This window comes from Odocoileus virginianus, chromosome 23 (assembly GCF_023699985.2).
Source record: "Odocoileus virginianus isolate 20LAN1187 ecotype Illinois chromosome 23, Ovbor_1.2, whole genome shotgun sequence".
In the NCBI taxonomy this organism is placed as follows: domain Eukaryota; kingdom Metazoa; phylum Chordata; class Mammalia; order Artiodactyla; family Cervidae; genus Odocoileus; species Odocoileus virginianus.
The window spans coordinates 43,902,461-43,926,084 of NC_069696.1; the positions used below are offsets into that span (position 1 = coordinate 43,902,461).

Genomic DNA, 23,624 nt, shown 5'->3' on the forward strand with positions numbered 1-23,624 from the left:
TGGCAGCCTGGGGTCTGCTCTGCCCTGGGAGAGAGGAGTAGCTTGTCACCCCATTGGCCCCTTCATGCTTACTGGGGTCTGCGTAAAAAGGTTAAGAAAGGGAAAGTGGGACATGGCTTCTAAAAAGCTTGCAGCAAGCACTAGAACTACTCTTTGAGTCTGTTGGTGCCCTGGGGGCCCCAAAGAGTTCTGGAAAGGAAGAGAACAGTGTATGAGCTGCTGGTAAAAGGAATGTGTCTAGAAGGAAAAGAGAGTAGGTGCCACAAACTGAAGTCTCCTGATGCACATGTGCCCCCAAAATTGATAAACTGCAAGGGCCTCTTTGTATCCAGAGTCTACCGTTTTCTCAAAGAGCCTTTGGTGCAGCCTTGGCTGGCTGTTGTTATGGGATGCTAGATGGTGACATCTGGATGGTAAGCTATGACAACACCCCAACCCACAGCTCTAACCACTAGCACAGAGCAGAAATCTAGTAGGCACTCAAAAATGGAATTATTCTTGTAAATACCAGGATGGCAGGCCCCTCCCTACACCTCTGTCTTCCAGGGTGTGAGCTGGAGGTCAGTGAGAGAGCAGTGGAGGGGGTGGAGGGGTGGGACAAGACAAAGGCAGTGAAGGGACAGAGTTGAGGATGTTACTCAGTTCGTATAATAACATTTTCAAGGGGCTTCCCTGTGGCTAAGACAGTGGAGAATCCACCTGCAGCGTAAAGACCCAGGTTTGATCCCTGGGCTGGAAAGACCCCCTGGAGAAGGGATAGGCTGCCCACTCTGGGCTTCCCTGGTGACTCAGTTGGTAAAGAATCCGGCTGCAATGTGAGAGACCTGGCTTCGATCACTGGGTTGGGAAGATCCCCTGGAGGAAGGTGGGGCAACCCATTCCAATATTCTTGCCTGATGAATCCCCATGAACAGAGGAGCCTGGTGGGCTGCAGTCCACGAGGTTGCAAAGAGACGGACACAACTGAGCAACTAACCACAGCACACCATTTCACATTCCTACCTGGAGAATTCCAGGGGCAAAGAAGCCTGGAGGGCTACAGTCCACAGGGTCACAAAGAGTCAGACGCAACTAACATTGAGGAATGACTCATTTGAAGGTTAGGGAAGAAATAACTGAATTGCTGTGAATTCTTCTACGTTTGACTTGGTTCCTAGACCAGGTATCATTCTTTCCTCCAAGGATGGGCACTCCTGAACCCCATGCACAGCACTGTCTATATCCCTGGTTCCATAAGTCGATCTTGATCCAAAGCAGGAAGTAATTCAGTACTTGAAGCTAACACTTTGGAGGTGGTGTAACTATTGGTGTCGGCATTATGTATTTATTGAGTGCCACTATACATCAGAAACTTAGCACAGTTACTCTCAGTTGATACTACAGCTAAGGATTGCTGCTACCATTTTGTAGAGATTAACTTATTTGTCCAAAGCCAGACAGCGAGTCAGGGAATGGATGGATACAGCACAAGTCTGCCTATCTTTCCATAAATCAATCTCGTGGCTACTTTGCTCTTTTCTTGGTAACTGGACTTCTATCCCATTCCTGAGAGCTATGGCTCCCCTGGACTGTCACCTGCCTCCCAGCTTTCTGGCCACACCCTGAGAACCTGCAGATGTCCTTCAAGGCCTTATCAGGAGTGGGGTCTTGCTTTCCTCTTTACAGGTTACCTCTGACCCCAGCCTGGTGATATCAGCTCAGCCTTAGGTGGACAGACTGTCCTGATGTCCATGGCCTGGCTGGACTTCTCAGTGTAAACACTGGATGGGAGGCTTGGTGGATGAGGAACAGAGAGAAAAGCATGCCCCCTGACTTCCTAGAGGGAAAATGGTTAATTGCCAAAAACATGATCAAGGTGAAGGAGGTCAGGTTTGTACATTGTAAAACTCAAGTCACAGTTCTGCTAATTCCATGATAGTGAAAATATGGCAAAGTTTTCAACCAGATTGAAAATTAAAATCAACAACAACAAAAAAATCAGATGAGTGAAGACTGCCTTTAAGTCCCCACTACCAACTAGAGGGGTAATATCTCTATGCCTCAGTTTCTTTATCAGTGAAATTGGAATTAAAATAGTATTAACTAGATTTTGGTAAAGATTCCTCCAAAAGTACTTATTATAGTGGTTGGCACATAATAAATGCCTAATAAAGGTTAAATTCTATTACTATTACTATATTATGGAGGCACTATCACTTCCAGACACAAGAAATCAGTGCATGCATATGTGCTAAGTCACTTCAGTCATGTCTGACTACGGACTATAGCCCGCCAGGCTCCTCAGTCCATGGGATTCTCCAGGTAAGAATACTGGAATGGGTTGCCATGCCCTTCTCCAGGGGATCTTCCCAACCCAGGGATCAAACCCACATCTCTTATGTCTCCTGCATTGGCAGGTGGGTTCTTTACCACTAGTGCCACCTGGGAAGCCCCAAGAAATCACTGTACTGCCATAAACACTTGAGACACCATCGCCTAAGTTTCTGAGCATCACCCAGCCAGGATCTCCTTGGTGACTCTGCTCACCCATCAAGGCTCTTGTTGTCATTGGGACACCAGACGGCTATTAGCTGACATGGGCCTGGAGATGGCCACATCTCTTAGACAAGGTACTCGCCCTCCAGACAACCTTCTGCTGTCCCCAGATCGCATGTCATCCCAGGATATTGGCCTCTGACCAGGTCCTGGGCCTCCCTGCCTGCCCTTCCAACTCTGAATAAGAAGCACTGCCCAGTTGATTCCTAATATTTGGTAGATTCCGAATTCATTTGTCTTTCTAAGTTCTCCTTGCATGTAGCCCTACTCTCTTTTTATGAGTCGGTTTCCAGCAGAAATTCTGGAAAGCATCAGCGACTGTGTGCATTAAAACAAATCTGTCGAAGATCACTCGCACGAGCAGCCATCTGTCTTTCTCAAGTCTGTCTGGCACTGGGAGCCGCCGTCAGTTCTGTCACTGGAGCGGCATTTGTAGAGGCCGTGTTATCCAGTTTCAACCTTTCTTGCTACGCTGCATTTAAGAGCATTTAATGTCTGGCAGACATGACTGGACTACCGAACAACAACAGTGTCCAACGGGCTGGTTCCTCAGAAGGAGGGAAAACACTGCAAAGCTCAAGGGCTGATACTTGGAAGTTAGGTGTGGAATGAATAGACACGGTGTTCTTATCAGGAAGTGGAGCCAACAGGACATTCTGACAGACTAGATATGAAGAACTGAGGTTTGCGGCTTGAGCAGTTGGGTGTGTGGTAGTGGCTATCTAAGACTTGGGAAACAGATTTAGGGTGGAAAGTCAGAGCTCTAATTAGGCCATGTATGTTAGATGGCAAGTCAGTTGAATCTGGAGCTAGGGGCTAAATAATTATGTAAATAAGAGAAGTTATCAGCTTTAACAAGAGGGAGATGTTGTTTACCTATCAGTAGGATGAAATAAGATTATTTATAAAATGCCAGGTAAATGATTGAAAATGATTATTTAAAACACGTTTTCTGGATTATCTACTTTAGTCCCTTGAATTCTCAGCCTTTTCCCTCTTTGCTCAATAAAGCATCAGAAGATGATTTCCTTAAGAATACCTAGGTAAGTTTTCTATTTCTTTTCCATGTCCATACTTACTTTATTCCTGGTATATTGGCATCTTGTGGAAACATATCTGATGATTTCCAGTCATGGGTACTTAATTGCTATCGTGTTAAAAGGAACTTGACAAAACAATAGCTAGTAGTTATTATGCTCTCAGTTTGAAATTAGATACTTTATACAATTTTCATATAATTATCACAATTTTACTATGAGGTAGATACAGCTATTACCTCCATTTTACAGTAAAAGAAACTGAGGCTCACAAAGGTTAAGTGCCTTACTCAAGGTCACAGGCTGTTAAGTGGTGGATTTGAGACGCAAACACAGGGCTATCTGAGCTTACAATTCTCTGTGCAATGTAGTTAGGAGAAGGCTTTACAGGAAGGCCCCTACATGCAGACTTGGCTTCTTTGTACTCTCCTGATAATGCTGTACGTCTGTGGAGGTTTTCCATCCATCCATCATCCATCAATTCATCTACTCACCCACTCAAGAAATATTTACTGAGAGCCTGAGAGTATAGCTGACCTGGATACAGTAGTAAACAAGATCCCTGCCCTCAAGGGCTTCTGTTCTGGTGGCAGGAGACAAACAATGAACAAGGAAACAAGGTAATTTAAGACTGTGATACTAGCATACATTGTGACCTCAATGGATATTAAAGATCTTGAAGATCTGAAACAAACAATATCATCAAAATGTACCAGAGACATCCACCATCTATTTACCGATGACTTTTCTCAGCTGTAGGAGAGAAAGCCATTCTCTTCAGAGGTAAAATATCCCCCTTCATTCTTTTTGTGTTTGGGTAGAATCAACCACATTTTCATCAACCACCTCAAAAACAGCCACCAAACACCCCTGCCAGTGGGGTGGAAAGAATACTGGACCAGCAGTGTTAGATGATAAAGATCTAACCAACTGTGTGACCTCCCTTAACTCTCTGATTAACATATCTGATAAAAGCAAGCATTTGTATGACCTTTTACCAGGCATTGTCTCATCTCCTCCTTCCAACAATCCTGTGAACTGGATAGGCAGGATGGTATTTTTATCTTCATTCCTTGGATGAGGAATTGAGCCACATCCTGAATCCAAGCCTGAGCTCCCAGTCTGGCCCTTCTCCCACAGGAACACTCAAGCCCTCACAAGGTTTCTGGACCTCTCACCATATATTCTGCATCCTAACTGCTGGTGTATGTTAGTTTCTCAGTGGTGTCCAACTCTTTGTGACTCCATGGGCTGTAGCCTGCCAGGTTCCTCTGTCCATGGAATTTTCCAGGCAAGAATACTAGAGTGGGTTGCCATTCTCTCCTCCAGAGTTACTGGTATGCATGACTTTTTTCCCTTCGAGGCTTATCTTACCACCCCATTCCTGGGATCTTGCAGTGTATGCCATTAGATGCCCAATAAGTGTCAGAATTAAGAAATGGAAGCCAGTGAAGGGAGACGATGAGTACGTATTGATAAGAATGTTCAGGGAAGACTATCACCAGTTTTGTTGTGAGTACTTGTGGCAGAGAGGGACCACTAGATCTCCTCTAGTAAATAAGCTGCTGCCCAGAGAGGAGTCACACTTCCCAGCTCCCCTTACCTCAAGAAGCAGAGGTGAGTGGGGGGAGTGCCATGAGACCTGCTCTTACCTGCTCTTAGCAATGGAATATGGGCAAAAGTGATGCATCTTATCTCTGGGCCAAAGAGTTCAAGAAGGGAGGATGTCTTCCCTGTAATCCTTTTCTTGGATCCATCAGTTGAACAAAAAGGATGCCGAGACTCTAGGGCAGGGTACAGCCATAAGGTAGGAGGAGCCTGGGTCCCTGAACCACCCCCAGCAACCAGCCATCCAATCGAGGGTGTCCACATTGGATTGTGACATGTCTTGTCAAATTGTGTTGAGACTTGGGGCTTGTGTGGTACAGAAGCCATTGTTTTCTTAATCGATCATGAGTCATGATTTGCCCAGATCTCAGGGTTCTTTGATATGTAAGGCATAGCCAAACCACAGTATGAGAGAAAGCAATGAGCTTTCTTTCTATGAGACAAAAAATTCCACTTAAATGGTCACAGAAGGAATTTGGGAGATTTAAAAACCTAGTGGATAAAAGTCAAGAGCAGGAAGAAGAGTCCTACTCTATCAACACATGGCCCCCTCTTCTGGAGCTGTGTCTGTGAACCAAGTGACAGCTCATATATGGGGATACCACTGCTGCAGCAGGCTCCAGAGGGAACAGCATAAGGAGCCGCACAGATACCAGCTCAGCAAGCTCAGCACAGACACCAGCTCAACAAGCTCAGCACAGACACCAGCTCAACGAGCTCAGCACAGATACAGCTCAACGAGCTCAGCACAGATACAGCTCAACAAGCTCAGCACAGATACAGCTCAACAAGTCTTCGCTGCCTTACCTCATCCTGTCCCCTCCATCTCCAACAGCGCATGAACCCCCCACTCTACAAAAGGAAACCTCATGCATTTTTTCACCAGTAACAACAATTCTTGCAGCCCCTCTAGAGCTTAGGCTGTGCTGTGCTCAGTCACTCTGTCATGTCCAACTCTCTGTGACCCTGTGGGCTGTAGGCCACCAGGCTCCTCTGTCCATGGGGATTTTCCAGCCAAGAATACTGGAATGGGTTGCTATGCCCTCCTCTAAGGAATCTTCCCAACCCAGGGATTGGATCCAGGTCTCCTGCATTGCGGGCGGATTCTTTACCATCTGAGCCACCAGGGAAGCCCAAGAATACTGGAGTGGGTAGCCTATCCCTTCTCCAGGGGAACCTCCCCACCCAGGAATCAAACTGTGGTCTCTAGCATTGCAGGAAGATTCTTTACCAGCTGAGCTATCCGGGAAGCCCAGAGTCTAGGTCGTCTTCCCTCAGATTCAATGTCCACGTCTGATCCCAGGTGGTTTTATTTGTTTTTGTTTTTGTCTGAAAGGCATTTTCTTTAAACAGAATGGCCTCACGTTATGGGGTGAAATGTGTGGTTTCCTGACATCCTTTTGGAAAGTTCTTTTGGATGGCATTTTAGACAAGAATATTTTATTGCCTCTGTTTATATGACCAGTGCTTCTATCCTCTCATTTCTCTCCATTCTTTAACTATAATATTTTAAAATCAAAATTAAATCCTTACACTGTTTGTATTCAAAGATGGCCCTATGGGCAGTGTTAGATGGACACAGGGACCAGAACTTGAGAACAGAAGGTAATCAACTCCAAATGCACTGAAGCAGATAAGCCTCAGGAAAAGCTTAAACCGAAATATAGACAAGCTTTCCTTTAGTTTTTCTGAATGTATAATTCTGGCATAATGATACCTTGACAAAACTGGGTTCCCAGCAGGCCAACTGGGCAGGATGAGGTTCACTCATTAGAACAAGGAAAAAGCCATGCCAGCTACTGCCCACACAGAAAATCTATAAAATGGGGGTAATGATAGTGCCTGCTTCCTGGGATCACTGAGGATTCAGAGAGCTAATGTACATCAAGGGCTTCTAGAGACCTGGAAACTAGTCAAAGCTAGTGTTATTGTAATATAATATTTTAATGCAGAGTATTCACAGCCTAACACTTATTGACCTACCTCATCAAAGTTGGCTCTTATTACAGTGTCCAGTATTCTCTGACAGTGTGTTCTGTACATCATAATAAAGGTAGAAACCTGTGGGGGTGGGGAAGGATCAACAATAAAAGCATGCATTAATACACATTACTGCTGCCCTTGGAATTTCAAGTCATTTATTCTCTGTTGAGGGGATGCATCCTGTAAGGTACCAAGAAACTCATTTTCCTTAGGTGGGGCCTCTGACCCTCTGCGCCCTCCTCTGTGCTCCACAGCACCCGAATGTTTCTCAGAGCACTCACCCTGTTGTAGAGAAAGCACAGCTTTCTCTCTCTGCTCCATGTCTACCCCTACTGTGGATTTGGGGAAAATGCTAATAAAAATAGCACATTATTCATGCTTGTGTATCAAGCATTTAGTGCAGTGTCTGGCACATTGTAGATAGAGTTCAGTAAGGCCTACTGGATTAAATTCTCATCAGCTGAGATACTGAAAAGTTAACATCCAGCCTATATCTATAAGAAGAGGTGCTTTTGCCAAAATCACAAAAAAGACATTTGGGAATTCTCTGCAATCTGCTTAGCAAAAGAATTGCATCTCTAGCTTCACTCTTCCAAGAATTTTAAAGCAATGGTGCAGGAAGTGTGCTGAGAAAAAAAAGCAAATTTGAGAAAATAAGGATTTATTTTTTCTTTTTGTTTGAGAACATAGATATACGTTTCATACAAACTTAGTTTGATTGTATAAGCATCTGTCTCCCTGGCTTGACTGTAAGCTTCCTGACAGCAGGAGTCAAGCCTCGTTCATCACTGCATTCTGGTGTGATATGTAGAAACTCAACACCTACTGGTACCCTGGGCCACATCAAGATAGATGCATTATGCTGTAGAGCAGAGGGAACTCTACTTAATGCTTATATGATGGCCTAAATGGGAAGAAAATAAAAAAACAACAGGGGATATATGTGTACATATAACTGAGTCACTGCAGAAACACATTATAAAGCAACTATACTCCCATTAAAAAAAAAAGATCACTTAGGACGGTGTCACCCAGGAGAGAGTCTCCAAATTGGTGTTTCCAGTTATTTCTCCCCAATACCATGGCCCAAACTATCTGAATCACTACCACCTTTAAAATCTTCTTTCTCTGTGGGAGTGCGATGTCACCACATCCTCTGCATCCTTGGGAAAATAAACTTAATCCTGTGAAAGAGCTATGCAGAGGAGGGGGCCCTCCCCTTGTGAAATGAGACCAGTGCAGCATCGTAGATGGGTGGGTAGGTAGACAAGCTGGATAGGGAGAGGGTAAACATTTTATTTTAGAGTAGGATTGGGTTTGCAGGACAGTTATGAAGGTAGTTCAGGCAGGCTCTGTATACCTCACACCCCATCACCTCTACTGTTAACATCTTGCTTTGGGAAGCTACCTTTGTCACAACTAACGGACCAACTTGATTCAGATTTCTGTCCTTGTACTTTTAAACTCACTCTTTTGCAATAAAAGTGTGTATGAATGTGGTGTGTGTGGGTGTGGTGTGTGTGAGTGTGGGGTGTGTGTGTGTGGTGAAGATGAGTGTGGTGCCTGTGAATGTGGTATGTGTGTGTGGTGCATGTGAGTGTGGTGTGTGTGAATGGGGTGTGTGAGTGTGGTGTGTGTGGGTGTGGTGTATGTGTGTGGTGTGTGAGAGTATGGTGTGTGTGTGGTGTATGTGTGTGGTGTGTGTGTGTGTGGTGTGTGTGTGGTGTGTGTGGTGTGGTATGTGAGAGTGTGGTGTGTGTGTGTGGTGTGTATGTGTGTGGCGTGTGGGTGTGGTATGTGAGAGTGTGGTGTATGTGGTGTGTGTCTGTGGTGTGTGTGGGTGTGGTGTGTGTGTGGTGTATGTGTGTGGTGTGTGAGTGTGGTGCGTGTGAGCGTGGTGTGTGTGGTGTGTGTGTGTGGTGTGTATGTGTGTGGCGTGTGGGTGTGGTATGTGAGAGTGTGGTGTGTGTGTGTGGTGTGTATGTGTGTGGCGTGTGGGTGTGGTATGTGAGAGTGTGGTGTATGTGGTGTGTGTCTGTGGTGTGTGTGGGTGTGGTGTGTGTGTGAGAGAGAGAGAACCCACCCACTCCAGCAGTCCTGCAGGTGTGCTCACCTTCTCCTCTGGCAGACTGGCCGGTAGATTTAGATCTTTGACATTCGGAAATTCTGGCAGCAATGTTCCAAGTTTGGACCGGGGTGAATACGCCACCGTCTGCTTGCTCACTTCTTTCTTGCCTGTCTCGCTCACCCAGGCAGCTCCTTTCTTGGAATACATCACATCGTAATATTGGGAGCTTTCCTTCACTGCGATGCCATAGTAATGGTACCTGGGCCGTAACAAAAGAGAGAGAGAAACCCACGTGTACCCTTATCAGCTGGGGGATCCTGAGCCACTGGAGCCCAAGGCCAGTGATGGCTTGGACCCATCCTCCCTGAACTAAGAGAGTTAACTCCCCTGTCAGGCTCAACATCTTAGAAATCTAGAATTAAAACAAATTTCCGTGTTGCCAGCCGTCAATCAGACAGGTAAAAATAACCAGAATTGCCTCCTACAGACAATGTTAAGTCAAATACTTTACAAAGCAGAAAGTGGGATGAAAAAATTTCCATTTGTACTTAATCTCTTGTATCAGAGGCACAGCGTCTGATGTCCCCCTCTGCAAAGACCCAAGAAGACGAGGGTGTTCATGGCTGCCAACTGTACCAACAACAAAAATTCATTTGGCCTATGTTTTTCTTAATCAATAAATAGCAGTCTTAAACAACTGTATCTAAAAAGATAAATTCAGTGTTTCAGTTGACACTGAATGGAAAACAAAGACCAGAACCTTTTATTAACTCAGGAAGGGCTTAATAATAGTAATGTTTTCAATTAACACTAATGAGGCTGCATTTTGCTTGGGTTTTAGCAATGATCTATCCAGCACTTATGGTGTGCTAGGCACTTTGGCAAATGCTTTCCCTACATTTATTTGTAAAATAATGCTATGAAGTGGAGATTATTATAACCTTTCTACAGATGAGAATTGGAGGCAAGAAAGCTTAAGTAATTTGCTCAAGGCCATACAGCTGTTTAGGGGAGGAAGTGGGTCGGTCTGACCACAGAGGCACTGTGCTGCAGTAAGGAAACACACTGTTACAAACTTGATGTTTGTCAGAGCCTCTTTTGGAACATAATAAAAATACAGATTCTAAGGCCCCTTCCCAGAACAGGGGCTAGGGCCCTGGAATCAGCACTGAGACAAACCACAGATAATTTTCATTCACATCCCTCTGGGATCCACAAGCCTGCTGGGTGTGGCCCTGCGGTCCTGGCTCAATGAGACTATCATTATCTTCTATTTGTAACACAGCCACTAACAAGGTGCTAAGTGCTTTACACACATTACCTGATTTCATCTCACAAAACCCCTGGGAGGCTGGAACTGATTAATATCCCCATATTACAGACTAGGAAACTAAGACCCAGAGAACTTAAGACATCCAAGATCATCTAGTGAGTAAGCAGTAGAGGCAGGATTTGAACCTCTAAAGGTGCTTTTCACCACTAAGCCAGTGATTCTCAAACTTTACTAATGAGAAGAATCACCTAGAAAACATATTAAAATACAGACTCCCAGGTCCCACCCCCAGAGATTCTCATTTAGCAGGTCCAGGGTCATTTTGTGCAATTACATGGCAATATTAATGTAAGTAACTCTGGACCTCGATTTCAGAAATGCTGTATAATGTGTTAACTACTCTTTTCTACTGGTAGCGATTTGGTGGTGATAGCCAGGAAATAACCAAAGGAGAAAACACCCTGAGTTCTGGGAGAGCCTTCCCGGGGAGGGGAGAGCTGAGCACAGGTAACCTTCCCCCACCCCCCAACGCCTCCTCCACTCCGGATACCATTCTGTGATACTTCTGCTGAGTGGGCATCCCGCCTCTATCTGAATGCCTGCTGGGATGAAGAACTCGGACCCTCCAAAGGCAGGCCAGTTCATTTTAGGTCAGTATAGTGATCAGAAAGTTCTTCCTTATGTTGAGCTGATTTCTATCTTCTGTCCCTTCTACTTGCCAACTGTCATAACTGCCTTTCCACCTGGAAGGCACTCCTTTGGTGGGTGGGGTGGGGGAGTTCCGTTTGCTCTGGGAGCCCTTCCAGGTGGGAAGGTAGTTATGACACGCCTCCCTAACTTTACAAAGTCCACCCTTATTCTTTCTTAAGCTCAAGATGGTAATAACGTACTAAGATCAGACCACTTCTTGATTTTTCAGAGTACACTGCTAGAAATGCCAACTGCAGTGAAGCTAGTGATGCTAGTGCTCTGATCACTTCCCAAGCTTTTATTTCAGGTCTGTAAGTTTTTTATTTCAGGTCAACACACTCTCCACCAGCACACCACCCCCCATCCGTTTAGTCTGTCCAGGTAAATTTGCTGAGGGATCTTCACTATAAGGGGCTTCCCTTGTGGCTCAGTGGTAAGGAATCTGCCTGCAATGCAGGAGCTGCAGGAGACTCGGGTTCAATCCCTGGGTTGGGAAGATACCCTGGAAGAGGGCATGGCAACCTACTCAGTATTCCTCCCTAGAGAATCCCAAGGACAGAAGAGCCTGGTAGGTTACAGTCTATAGGGTTGAAAAGAGTCAGACATGACTGTCTCTATAAGGCCAAGTGGCATGTTGGAGACTAGAGCTTCTTATTACCTTTCAGTTGGTTGAAGGTGTGACCAACCTTGGAGGATGCTTATGGAGAGGATACAATGAAACTGAAGTTTTAAATATATTGCCCCATTTGCCAACCTCTAGGTCAAAGAAAAAGAAAACAAAAAACCAAAGCAGGCTCTTACATGTAGACAGAATTAAACTTTCTCCAAGTTTATGTAGGATGGGAAAATTTTCTCTTCTATCTTTACCATTTTTATTGCCTAATTTTACCATGTATCTATCATTACTATCTACTTAAACTCTTTTATCTCAGAAATGTGCAGCAATGTATTGGAGCCAGTGATGCTAAAAAAGACCATGGGCTGGAGAAAAAAATAATTCCTTTCCATTCATTCAATAGCCTTCCAACCATCCACTTATCTGTAGATTGAATTGCCCTTGTGTCTCAACCACGTGCTCACCAGCAAACAAGAAAGAAGGAATCTGGGTTTTCTACTCCACACTCTTACCAGGGCTGAAAACTCATTTTAAACAAATAGTTGAATTCTTCAGTATGAATGAAATTTGTTCTTCAGAGGAGTCACCCTGAAAAATTTTTAGAAATTTATTCCAAAATACCCCTTGCTCAAAATTTTTCTCTTTGAAAATTGCCCCCAGAACTTCTGAGCAACATTAAAAAAAAAAAAAATTAGTCTCATTTGATTTTCAAACCTTTACTAAAAAGGGTTTCCCCAGTTTGATCATCTACTTTCCACACTGTTTATCCAACTTGGCTCCAAAGTTAAATCTACCCTCGGAGGGTAGGAATGTGCTGCCCAGGGATAGCTGGGGGCTGGGATGAGGGGGACAATATTGGATACACTGCTTCTGAAGCACTTTAACTGACAAGTCTTACAAGTCCTATATGTGGTTGTTGTGTTTTAATAAAAAGTTTCATTATTTTATAAGTCAGTGTGTGTTGATCCGCCACCCAACATGGTCAAAATGTTTAGAAATGCTGCATAATACCTACTGGAGTCACCAGGTATAATTAGCATAATAAAGGTTCTGACAAATCCTGCATAAAGGAACGTGTTTAGTTCAGAGCTTACCAAACTTTCACAGTCAACAGACCTTCTTCATGGAACACCTAGTCACTTCCAACAGTATTTTGAAGGACCCTTTAAAATGAGCCTTTATAAATCTAGATTTTCGTGAAGCCTGGTTGGGATAGGCAGAGATTCCCTTCCCATTGACTGTCACCTGGGAGACAGACGTCTGTACAGCCTTCTCACTCCTCGGGTCACCTCCTTAGTGAGGCCTTCCTAGGCTACCCTTTCTAGACCAGGCCACCCTTTTGTTATTCCCTAGGGCAACCCCCTTCACAAGCTGATGATATTTGCCTGTGTGTGTCTTCCCCTGGAGAATATTTGCTCCATCCAGGAGTGCAGGGACCTGTCTGCTCATGTGTCCCCAGCACTTAGCACCATTATCTGACAGCAAAAAATGAGAAGCAAACTTGGAGGGTTGGTTGACAGAATAGGTGACTGGGAAGCAGGATGCCTGGGTACCACAGCATCTTTTGGCCCATCTCCCTTGCAGGGATTGGTATGTGTTGCTTCTCTGGATGACTGGATTCTGTGAGAGTACAGAGTTTGCTGGTCAAAACAATCCAAGTAACCTGGAAACTGGTCAAAAGACCACAAGGTGCTCCTTTTAGAAGATGCTCAAGACTACTTCACATAAACACCTACAGGCAGGGTGGCATCAAGTCGGATTCCTTAGAGCAGCTGGTCTTTGGACAGCATCTCTGTTAGGGCTCCTGGGAGAGGGGGCCACTCCCACCAGGCACAGACTTCTCCCCAGACTGAGCTCAGGATGAGAGGCCCGGAGTCCGGGTCTCTGGAGGCCCACGGACGCGCGCTCTGCAGGTGGAAAGGCCGTCGGTGCTTACTTTGACTGTCCGCGGGTCCCGAGTCTCCTGGTGGTTAACTGAGGAAACTGCTGCCTTATGATCTGCAAGTCAACACAAGAATCAGTTACCCACTGGAAAAGGCTGGGAACACAGTGATGGGGTTTACAAACGGCAATCTAAAGAACAGAGAAAAACGTGGACCCCGGGCTGGAGGAAAACATGGACCCTGGGTTGCAATGAGGGAGTCTGACATGCCCCCTGAGAAGACCACAGGTGTCGGTGGCGTGGGGGGGGGGGGCCCGGTTAAAGAAGAGACCACCCGAGTGATGCAGGGGCTCTGGGCACTGAGAGGGTCTCACTTGGCTGCTCTGGCCTTCCCTTCCCGCTCACAACGAAGGCAGTGTACACATTGACTGAGTCTGTCTCTCCCCTGTTTACAGCCCTCCAAAGATGCTTCCAATGCACCTAGAACCAACCCCCACCTCAGCCTCTGGAGCTTGTGTTTACCTCCTGGCCTTCTCCTCTGACTCTCACCCCGACTCACTGGATCCCAGCCACACTGGCTTTCTTTTTTTCCCCCTTATTTCTGAAACATGGCAGGCTTTCTCCCCATTGGGGGCCCTGGTACTGCAGTTCCTTCTGGCTGGAATACAATTTCACCCAGTTCAGTCCAGTCTCTTCGTCATGTCTGACTCTCTGTGATCCCATAGACTGCAGCAAGCCAGGCTTCCCTGTCCATCACCAACTCCCGAAGCTTACTCAAAGTCATGTCCATCGAGTCGGTGATGCCATCCAACCATCTCATCCTCTGTTGTCCCCTTCTCCTCCCACCTTCAATCTTTCCTAGAATCAGGGTCTTTTCAAATGAGTCAGTTCTTCACATCAGGTGGTCAAAGTATTGGAGTTTCAGCTTCAGCATCAGTACTTACAATGAATATTCAGGGCTGATTTCCTTTATGATGGACTGGTTGGATCTCCTTGCTGTCCAAGGGACTCTCAAGAGTCTTTTCCAATACCACAGTTCAAAAGCATCAATTATTCAGCACTTAGATTACTTTATGGTCCAACTCTCACATCCATACATGGCTACTAGAAAAACCATAGATTTGACTACATGGACCTTTGTGGGCAAAGTAATGTCTCTGCTTTTTAATATGCTGTCTAGGTTGGTCATAGCTTTTCTTCCAAGGAGCAAGCATCTTTTAATTTCATGGCTGCAGTCACCATCTGCTGTGATTTTGGAGCCCAAGAAAATAAAGTCTCTCACTGTTTCCACTGTTTCCCCATCTATTTGCCATGAAGTGATGGGACTGGATGCCATGATCTTAGTTTTCTGAATGTTGAGTTTTCAAGCCAGCTTTTTTCACTCTCCTCTTTCACTTTCATCAAGAGGCTCTTTAGTTCTTCTTTGCTTTCTGCCATAAGGGTGGTGTCATCTGCATATCTGAGGTTATTGATATTTCTCCTGGCAATCTTGATTCCAGCTTGTGCCTTTAGATTCCCCATTTCTTGAGATTCTTCTTGCCTTGAATACCCCATTTCACCCAGATCCTCACAATATTAGCTCCTTCTCCTACAACATTTGGGCCTCTGGACCAGGTCCTTCTGCCTATGCCTTCTCTGCCCAGCAGGTGCAGAGTACCACAAGCAGACACCTCCCACCCCCATCATGAGACCCTGCTTTCCTCTTTTCTCTCACTTTGAACTCTCTGAAGTCATCTTGAGCTTTTATCCTCTGAGTACTTATCTTACATCTCCTTCCACTTGAGTACACGCTCCATGAGGGCAGGGACCTGCCCAGGCCACAGGCGAAGAGAGCTCAATCTGTGTTTGTTGAATGAAGGCATGAAGCCCAACTCCAGGGGTCTGGAGAGCCTCCTTTGCTCATTTGCCTAGTGGACAATGCAAATTGCTGCTGCTAGGACAACTGCAAGGATTTGCCAGAAATCTAGGAGGAGGGGCCATCTGCCAAGGCGAAAACACAGCCACTTCGCGTCTTTCTTGGTGTTTAGAGCAGATGACGTTTGTGAACAGGCAGGATGGTGAAGGGGTTCTGCGCAAAGGTTTTGGAGTTAGATTACCTGGATTAGATCAGAGCTCAGCCATTTGTTATCTAGGGCCCTCCGGCCAAGTTATTTAACATTCAAATAACTCAGCTTCCTCATTTGTAAAACTGGAATGATAATAACCCCACAGAAAATCTTTGTGAAAATCTAAAACATAAACATGTAAATAATTTGCAACAGTGCCTGGCACTTAGTAAGTGATCAATAAACATTACTGATTATTACCAGTGATTATCTTGATGGTTCATTCATTCTGTTTCATTTCCAGGGGCTTTTAAGTCTAGCCACATTCTTTCAACTCCCTTCCTGGCTGGCTCAGTGGTAAAGAATCTGCCTGTAATGCAGGAGGCCCAGGTTTGATCTCTGGGTCAGGAAGATCTCCTGGAGAAGGGAATGGCAACCCATTCCAGTATTCTTGCTTGAAAGTGAAAGTGTTGGTTGCTCAGTCATGCCTGACTCTTTGTGACCCCATGGACTGCAACCTGCCAGGCTCTTCTGTCCATGGAATTCTCTTGGCAAGAATACTGGAATTCTTGCTTGGAAAATTCCAAAGAGTTGGACAGGATTGAGCAACTAACACTTTCATTTTCCCTTCTAATACAGCATCGCACAGGCAAGCGTGGTCAGAGAGAGCAAGTCTGCACACTGTCCTTCATGAGAGCTGTTGCTGGTTTTCCACTAGCAGGGCATGAGCTATGAGCATCTTTTCATTCATGTCTGTTGGTCCACTCACACCCTCTTCCATCTTCATTGATTCGCTCATTGATTGACTTGCTCATTCATTCAACAAACATTTACTGTGGTCCTATGTGAACCTGGACTCACTATCTAACCTCTCAGTGCCTTAGTCTCCTCCTCCAGCATCTGAGGACTCGGGGTCTTCGGTAGTTCTCCCCTCATCAGAGGGATAGATCTTAGTGGCCTCAACTGAATCGGCATCAGCAGGGTGGAAAGAAGTGGAGAAATTAGAGAGAAATTGAAAATCTGGAATAGACAGCATAAAGGTTGATTATTTTGTATATCAGGAAGCTGCTGTCTCCAGGGTAGAGAATGGATGGCACAGCAATTCTTTATTTGAAAAGGGATGAAAAAAGCTGAAATCCTCACAAGGATGGTTAAGAGAATCTAATAAGATAACATCATGATACCACTTTTGGAAGTAAGAAAAAGGGCTTCTAAGATGTTATCTTGTAGTGATGATACAGAACAAAGCAATGCAGTAATTCTCCAAATTCTCTAAGGGTGTCACTTTTGAGACAACATATCCCTGGTTTCTTTAATCTCAACTCCTGTAAACCAAGGATGTGAGCTTCTCACTTTGTCTACATCCCTCTCAAATTGTTGTGACCCATACATTTCCAAAATATGAAACCCCTGATTCAAAAAGATACACGCACTTCAATGTTCATAGCAGCACTATTTACATTAGCAAAGACATGGAAACAACACAAGTACCCATCCACAGATGATTGATTTAAGAAGATATAGTATATATACAATGGAATATTACTCAGTTATAAAAAAAGAATGAAATACTGCCATGTGCAACAACATGGATGGATTTAGAGATTATTGCACTAAATGAAGTGAATCAAAGAAATATTATACAGTATCATATGATATTACCTATAAGTGGAATCTAAAAACAGTACAGATGAACTTATTTACATTACAGAAACCAAAATTGAAAACAAATGTATGGTTATGGAATGGGGAGTCATAAATTAGGAATATGGGATTAACAGATGTGTAGTATCATACATAAAATAGCTAAATAGCAAGGATTTACTGTATAACACAAGAAACTTTATTTAATCTCTTATAATAAACTATAACTGTGAACTGTGGTGTTGGAGAGTTGGATTTGTATGTGGTGTTGGAGAAGTTGGAGAAGTGTGGTGTTGGAGAAGACTCTTGAGAGTCTCTTGGACTGCAATGAGATCCAACCAATCAGTTCTAGAGGAAATCAGTCCTGAATATTCATTGGAAGGACTGATGCTGAAGCTCCAATACTTTGACCACCTGATGTAAAGAACTGACCCATTTGAAAAGACCCTGACTCTGACAAAGATTGAAGGTGGGAGGAGAAGGGGATGAGAGAGGATGAGATGGTTGGATGGCTTCACTGACTCAATGGAGATGAGTTTGAGTAAGCTTCAGGAGTTGGTGATGGACAGGCAAGCCTGGCATGCTGTAGTCAATGGACGCAAAGAGTTGGACATGACTGAGGGACTGAACTGAAATGAACTGAATAAACTATAATGGAGAATAATCTGAAAATACATATATATATATATATATATATGTATATATATATACACAAACACATCTGAATCACTCTACTGTACACCTAATACTAACACAGTATTATAAATCAACTACTTTGTTGCTGTTGTTCAGTCGCCAAATCAATCTGACTCCTTGTGACCCCAAGGACTGTAGCACATCTGGCTTCTTTCTCCCTCACCATTCCCCCGAGTTTGCCCAACTGTATCTCAGTTTTTGCCACCCAAGGAAATGCAGCACTAAGCCTGGGGTTTGACCCCATGACACCCTGTCGTGCAGCCTAAGACCACAGCAAGGTTTGGTGGCCTCACCCCCTTGGGTCATTTATGTTAACTCTGACCCAGGATGCCCTCCAGACCTTCATCACATGACTGGTTTCAGAGCCAAGGTGTGAAGCAGTTGTTCTTAGGGCACAATAGAGAGCAGCTATAGACACACCAGCAGAGGTGGAGAGAAAAGTGTAGGGAGGATAAAGACAGAAGCACATGTTCTTCACGTCAGTCAAAAGTGGGCTGTGATCTGGGTTCCGAGTTTCCTATCTACTCAAGCAAAGAAAGTAGATACAGTCAAGTCAGTTAGTCCAGTATCCATAAGATGCTGTTGTTTAGTAACTACAGGTTTGACTCTTTTTTTATTTCATGGACTATAGTCTGCCAGGCTCCTCTGTCCGTCGGATTTCCCAGGCAAGAAAACTGGAGTGGGCTGCCATGCCCTCCTCCAAGGGGTCTTCCTGACTCAGGGATCGAACTCAGGTCTCCTCTATTGGTAGGTGGATTCGTCACCACTGAGCCACCAGGGAAGCCATCCATAAGATAAATGCCTATCAGTTGCTTAGGAAAAGCAGAGATTTTTTATTTTTATTATTCAGTCTGGGAAATGTTTCTATGCAATGGGCACAACAGTAAGGTGCCATGTTTAAAAATGCTCTGATAATAGCAGACATTTTGAAAGCAATGATACTGAGTCCTGTCAAGGGTGTGGTAAAACTGAAAAGCTCATAGATTGCTGATGACATTGGCTATTAGCAAAGCCTTCTGAGAAGCACTTTTACCAATAAGTATCAAATGCCACAAAATATCATACTTTTTATTCTACTAATTTCAAGGGAAAAAGCTAAAATAAGGAAAAGCTCTGTGCAGGGCTAGTAATGAGACTGAAAAACTGGAAACAATGGAAATGTACAATGACAGGGAACTGGCTAAATAAATGATTGCATATCCACCCAAAAGAATATTATGGTAACGAAACCTATGCTATGACACAGAAAATGCTTATGACATAATGTTAACTGAAACAGCAGGCATCAAAATTTATGCTAGGGTTGTAGTTAATTTTTGTACAAATACAGGAATGAAAACATAAAAATGGGTGTTTGTCGGGGTAGCAGGATGGTGGGGAGAATAAAAGATTTTGTATAATACGTTGTGTACAAAATCAACTCTTTTTGGGAAATAGAAAAGAATTTTTCTTCCTAGAAATATTCTTAATTGACAAGGAAGTTCAAGATATTCTTGAAGGAAGCATAAAAAATCTATAAGAATGTTATACTGGTTGTTTTTCTTTTTAAAAAATAGATCATTCCCTACAGACAATATGTAGTTTTGTTTGTTTTTTCTTTTTGACTGATAGGCTTGATTCTTACTTGATTTAAGAGAATGGGCAGAATCGTGAAATCTTTTTAAATCTTTATCCAAATGGTGTGTAACATAATGTCCACAAGCAAACAGCAGTGCCTGGCTCTCGGCCCCTAGATTCTGGTCCGGAGACATGCTTGGAGACATAGGGAAATGAGAACAGGCCTTCAGGAGGCCCTGTTCTTGTCCTGCCTTTGTGTGGCAAGAAAACACATAACCAGTTGTGTATGTGATTTTTTGCATTAGGTTCTTGAGGAACTATCAAGTCATGGAACAGGAACTATAAATTCACAATCAATGTAACTTATAATTTCCCCCAGAGCTAATGGGTTTTATTTACTCCTTTTGAAATATGTGCAGATATTGAGGGCTTCCCTGGTGGCTCAGCTGGTAAAGAATCTGCCTGCACTGCATGAAACCTGGGTTTGATCCCTGGCTTGGGAAGATCCCCTGGAGAAAGGAAAGGCTACCCACTGTAGTATCCTGGCCTGGAGAATTCCACGGACAGTCCATGGGGTTGCAAAGATTTGGACACGACTGAGTGTCACTTTCACTTTTCCCTGGTGGCTCAGTGGTAAAGAATCTACCTGCCAATATAGGAAATGCAGGTTCGATCCCTGGGTCGGGAAGATCCCCTGGAGAAGGGAATGGCAACCCACTCCGGTATTCTTACCTGGGAAGTCCCACGGACAGAGGAGTCTGGCGGGCTACAGTCAATGGGGTTGCAAAAGAATCAGACATCACTTAGGGACTAGACAACAACAACAGTACACACGGTTTCACCATCACTGAGGTCAGCATCACCCTTCGCTGAGCCACCTAGCGAAGCAGGACAGACCACTCTCTCCCCAGCACTGCACAACCCTTCTCCTGTTGGTTCTGCCCAAGACATCCAGTCGATTTCAGCCGCTTCTCTTGAGGCCCTGCTACAGCTCCAGCTCCTGTGATCTTTCACCTGGACCACAGACACAACTTCCCAACTGGCTTCCCTGTCTCCAGGCTTGCTGCCCCACCAGCAGGATCTTTCTAAAAGCCAAGTGCGATCATTTCATTTCCTTGTAGAAAACAGTGGGCACCTCCTCGTTACCCACACTGGAGAAAATGCCAGCATCTGCAGGCTAGCCCAGGATGCCCTCTGTGACCTCCCCTAGCCCAGCTCCCAGCCTCAAATCTGGCCTCTTCCCCAATGTGCTACCTGAGCTTCAGGGAATGCTGATTCCTCTGTCTGGAATGCCAAACCTACCTTTTTCCCCAGTCACCCTAAGGAGCTCCTCTTTCTCCCCCACTTCCCCTGGGACCCTACTCATGAACCCTTAGACACCCCCTGCCTCTCTTTTCCTAGTAAGCTGGGAAGCAGTAGGACACGGAAGTGAGTCGGTTAAGCACACAGGCAAGTCGTAGCTCAGGCACTGTGCCCATCACTCTGTACATATTATCTCAGTCAATCATTACAAGCCAGGTTCCTTTGCTGTTTCCTCTGTACAGATGAGTAAACTGGAGCTTGGAGAGGCTAAGTAACCCATACAAAGCCACGCAGCTCACAAGGTGCAGACCTGGGATGTGAACGCACCCAGTCTGACACAACACTCCCCCACGGCAGTATGGTTCCCTCTGGATGAATGAAAGTGCCCCAAAGTCCCTCATGCCTTCTTTTCACAGAATCTCGTCTTTCTTTTGTCATATTCCTGCATTTGTTCATGCCAGGTGTGTTGGAGGAAGGAAATGATTTCTTGTTCCCATCTATACTTCCAGGAAGATTTCTTTCTTCAGTTCCCCCCCCCCAACTCTGACTCTCTTGGAAATGTTCTGGTGGCCTCTGCTATGAGCAGCATCTGAGAGCACTGCCCCCTAAAAGGCGGGAAAGGTGGGAAACTTTGGAGAGGACTGACATCAGCAGGCAGACTGTGGTCTCCTCCCGGGTTGAATCTACCCACAGCCAGTAAAGAGGAAATCCAGTGACTAAACACTCCTTCTGCTTGATGAAAATACTAACAAAGTAAAAAGTCCTTCGATTTGGATAAAAGAGGTCCCCAGGTGCATTTGGACTATGGACAGAGGTTCATGACATTGTACAGGAGGCAGTGATCAACACCGTCCCCAAGAAAAAGAAATGCAAAAAGGCAAATGGTTGTCTGAGAAGGCCTTACAAATAGCTGAGAAAAGAAGAGAAGCAAAAGGCAAAGGAGAAAAGGAAAGATACTCCCATCTGAATGTAGAATTCCAAAGAATAGCAAGGAGAGATAAGAAAGCCTTCTTCAGTGATCAAGGCAAAGAAATAGAGGAAAACAATAGAATGGGAAAAAGACTAGAGATCCCTTCAAGAAAATTAGAGATACCAAGGGAAAAATTTCATGCCAAGATGGGCACAAAAAAGGACAGAAATGGAATGGACCTAACAGAAGCAGAAGATATTAAAAAGAGAGGGTAAGAATATACAGAAGAACTGTACAAAAAAGATCTTCATGGCCCAGATAACCAGGATGGTGTGATCACTCACCTAGAGCTAGACAACCTGGAGTGTGGACAAGTGGGTCTTAGGAAGCATCACTATGAACAAAGCTAGTAGAGATGATGGAATTCAGGCTGAGCTATTTCAAATCCTAAGAGATAATGCTGTTAAAATGTTGCACTCAATATGCCAGCAAATTTGGGAAACTCAGCAGTGGCTCCAGGACTGGAAAAGGTCAGTTTTCATTCCAATCCCAAAGAAAGGCAATGCCAAAGAATGTTCAAACTACTACACAATTGTACTCATCTCAAACACTAGCAAAGTAATGCTCAAAATTCTCCAAGCCAGCGTTCAACAGTCCATGAACCAAGAACTTCCAAATGTTCAAGTTGGATTTAGAAAAGGCAGAGGAACCAGAGATCAAATTGCCAACATCCATTGGATCATAGAAAAAGCAAGAGAGTTCAAGAAAAACATCTACTTCTGCATTATTGACTATGCCAAAGCCTTTGACTGTGTGGATCACAGCAAACTGGGGAAAATTCTTCAAGTGATGGGAATACCAGACCACCTTCTCTGTCTCCTGAGAAATCTACGTGAAGGTCAAGAAGCAACAGTTAGAACCAGACATGGACCAACAGACTGGTTCCAAACTGGGAAAGGAGTACATCAATTGTCACATACAGGAGTATTGTATATTGTCACACTGTTTATTTAACTTATATGCAGAGTACATCATACGAAATGCTGGACTGAATGAAGCACAAGCTGGAATCAAGATTGCCAGGAGAAATATCAATAACCTCAGATATGCAGATGACACCACCCTTATGGCAGAAAGCAAAGAAGAACTAAAGAGCCTCTTGATGAAAGTGAAAGAGGAGAGTGAAAAAGTTGGCTGAAAGCTCAACATTCAGAAAACCAAGATCATGGCATCCAGTCCCATCACTTCATGGCAAATAGATGGGAAATAATGGAAACAGTGAGAGACTTTATTTTCTTGGGCTCCAAAATCACAGCAGATGGTGACTGCAGCCATGAAATTAAAAGATGCTTGCTCCTTGGAAGAAAAGCTATGACCAACCTAGACAGCATATTAAAAAGCAGAGACATTACTTTGCCCACAAAGGTCCATGTAGTCAAAGCTATGGTTTTTCCAGTAGTCATGTATGGATGTGAGAGTTGGACCATAAAGTAAGCTAAGTGCTGAATAATTGATGCTTTTGAACTGTGGTATTGGAAAAGACTCTTGAGAGTCCCTTGGACAGCAAGGAGATCCAACCACTCAATTGTAAAGGAAATTAGTCCTGAATATTCATTGGAAGGAGTGATGCTGAAGCTGAAACTCCAATCCTTGGGCCACCTGATGTGAAGAACTGACTCATTGGAAAAGACCCTGATGCTGGGCAAGACTAAAGGCAGGAGGAGAAGGGGACGACAGAGGATGAGATAGTTGGGTGGCATCACCAAGTCAGTGGACTT

General features: G+C 44.4%; 1 protein-coding gene and 1 non-coding gene across 5 annotated transcripts in view; one reads left to right on the forward strand and one right to left on the reverse strand.

Annotated features, from left to right (window-relative positions):
• The window catches only part of RFX4 (regulatory factor X4), a 175,630-nt gene that overhangs the window by 60,308 nt on the left and 91,698 nt on the right, over positions 1–23,624 (reverse strand). For 3 of the 4 annotated variants that reach the window (XM_070454010.1, XM_070454009.1, XM_070454008.1), the window contains exons 5-7: positions 13,747–13,808; positions 9,277–9,490; positions 7,164–7,241 (exon numbers count right to left, since the gene is read on the reverse strand). In XM_070454010.1, coding sequence (XP_070310111.1) covers positions 7,164–7,241; positions 9,277–9,490; positions 13,747–13,808 — 354 coding nt within the window. Of the gene's footprint in view, positions 1–7,163; positions 7,242–9,276; positions 9,491–11,054; positions 11,234–13,746; positions 13,809–23,624 lie in introns of those variants that run through there. The other variant, XM_020883548.2, reaches the window with a different exon arrangement.
• On the forward strand, positions 16,078–16,148 carry TRNAY-GUA (transfer RNA tyrosine (anticodon GUA)). The gene has a single exon. It is a non-coding gene; the product is annotated as a tRNA-Tyr (tRNA).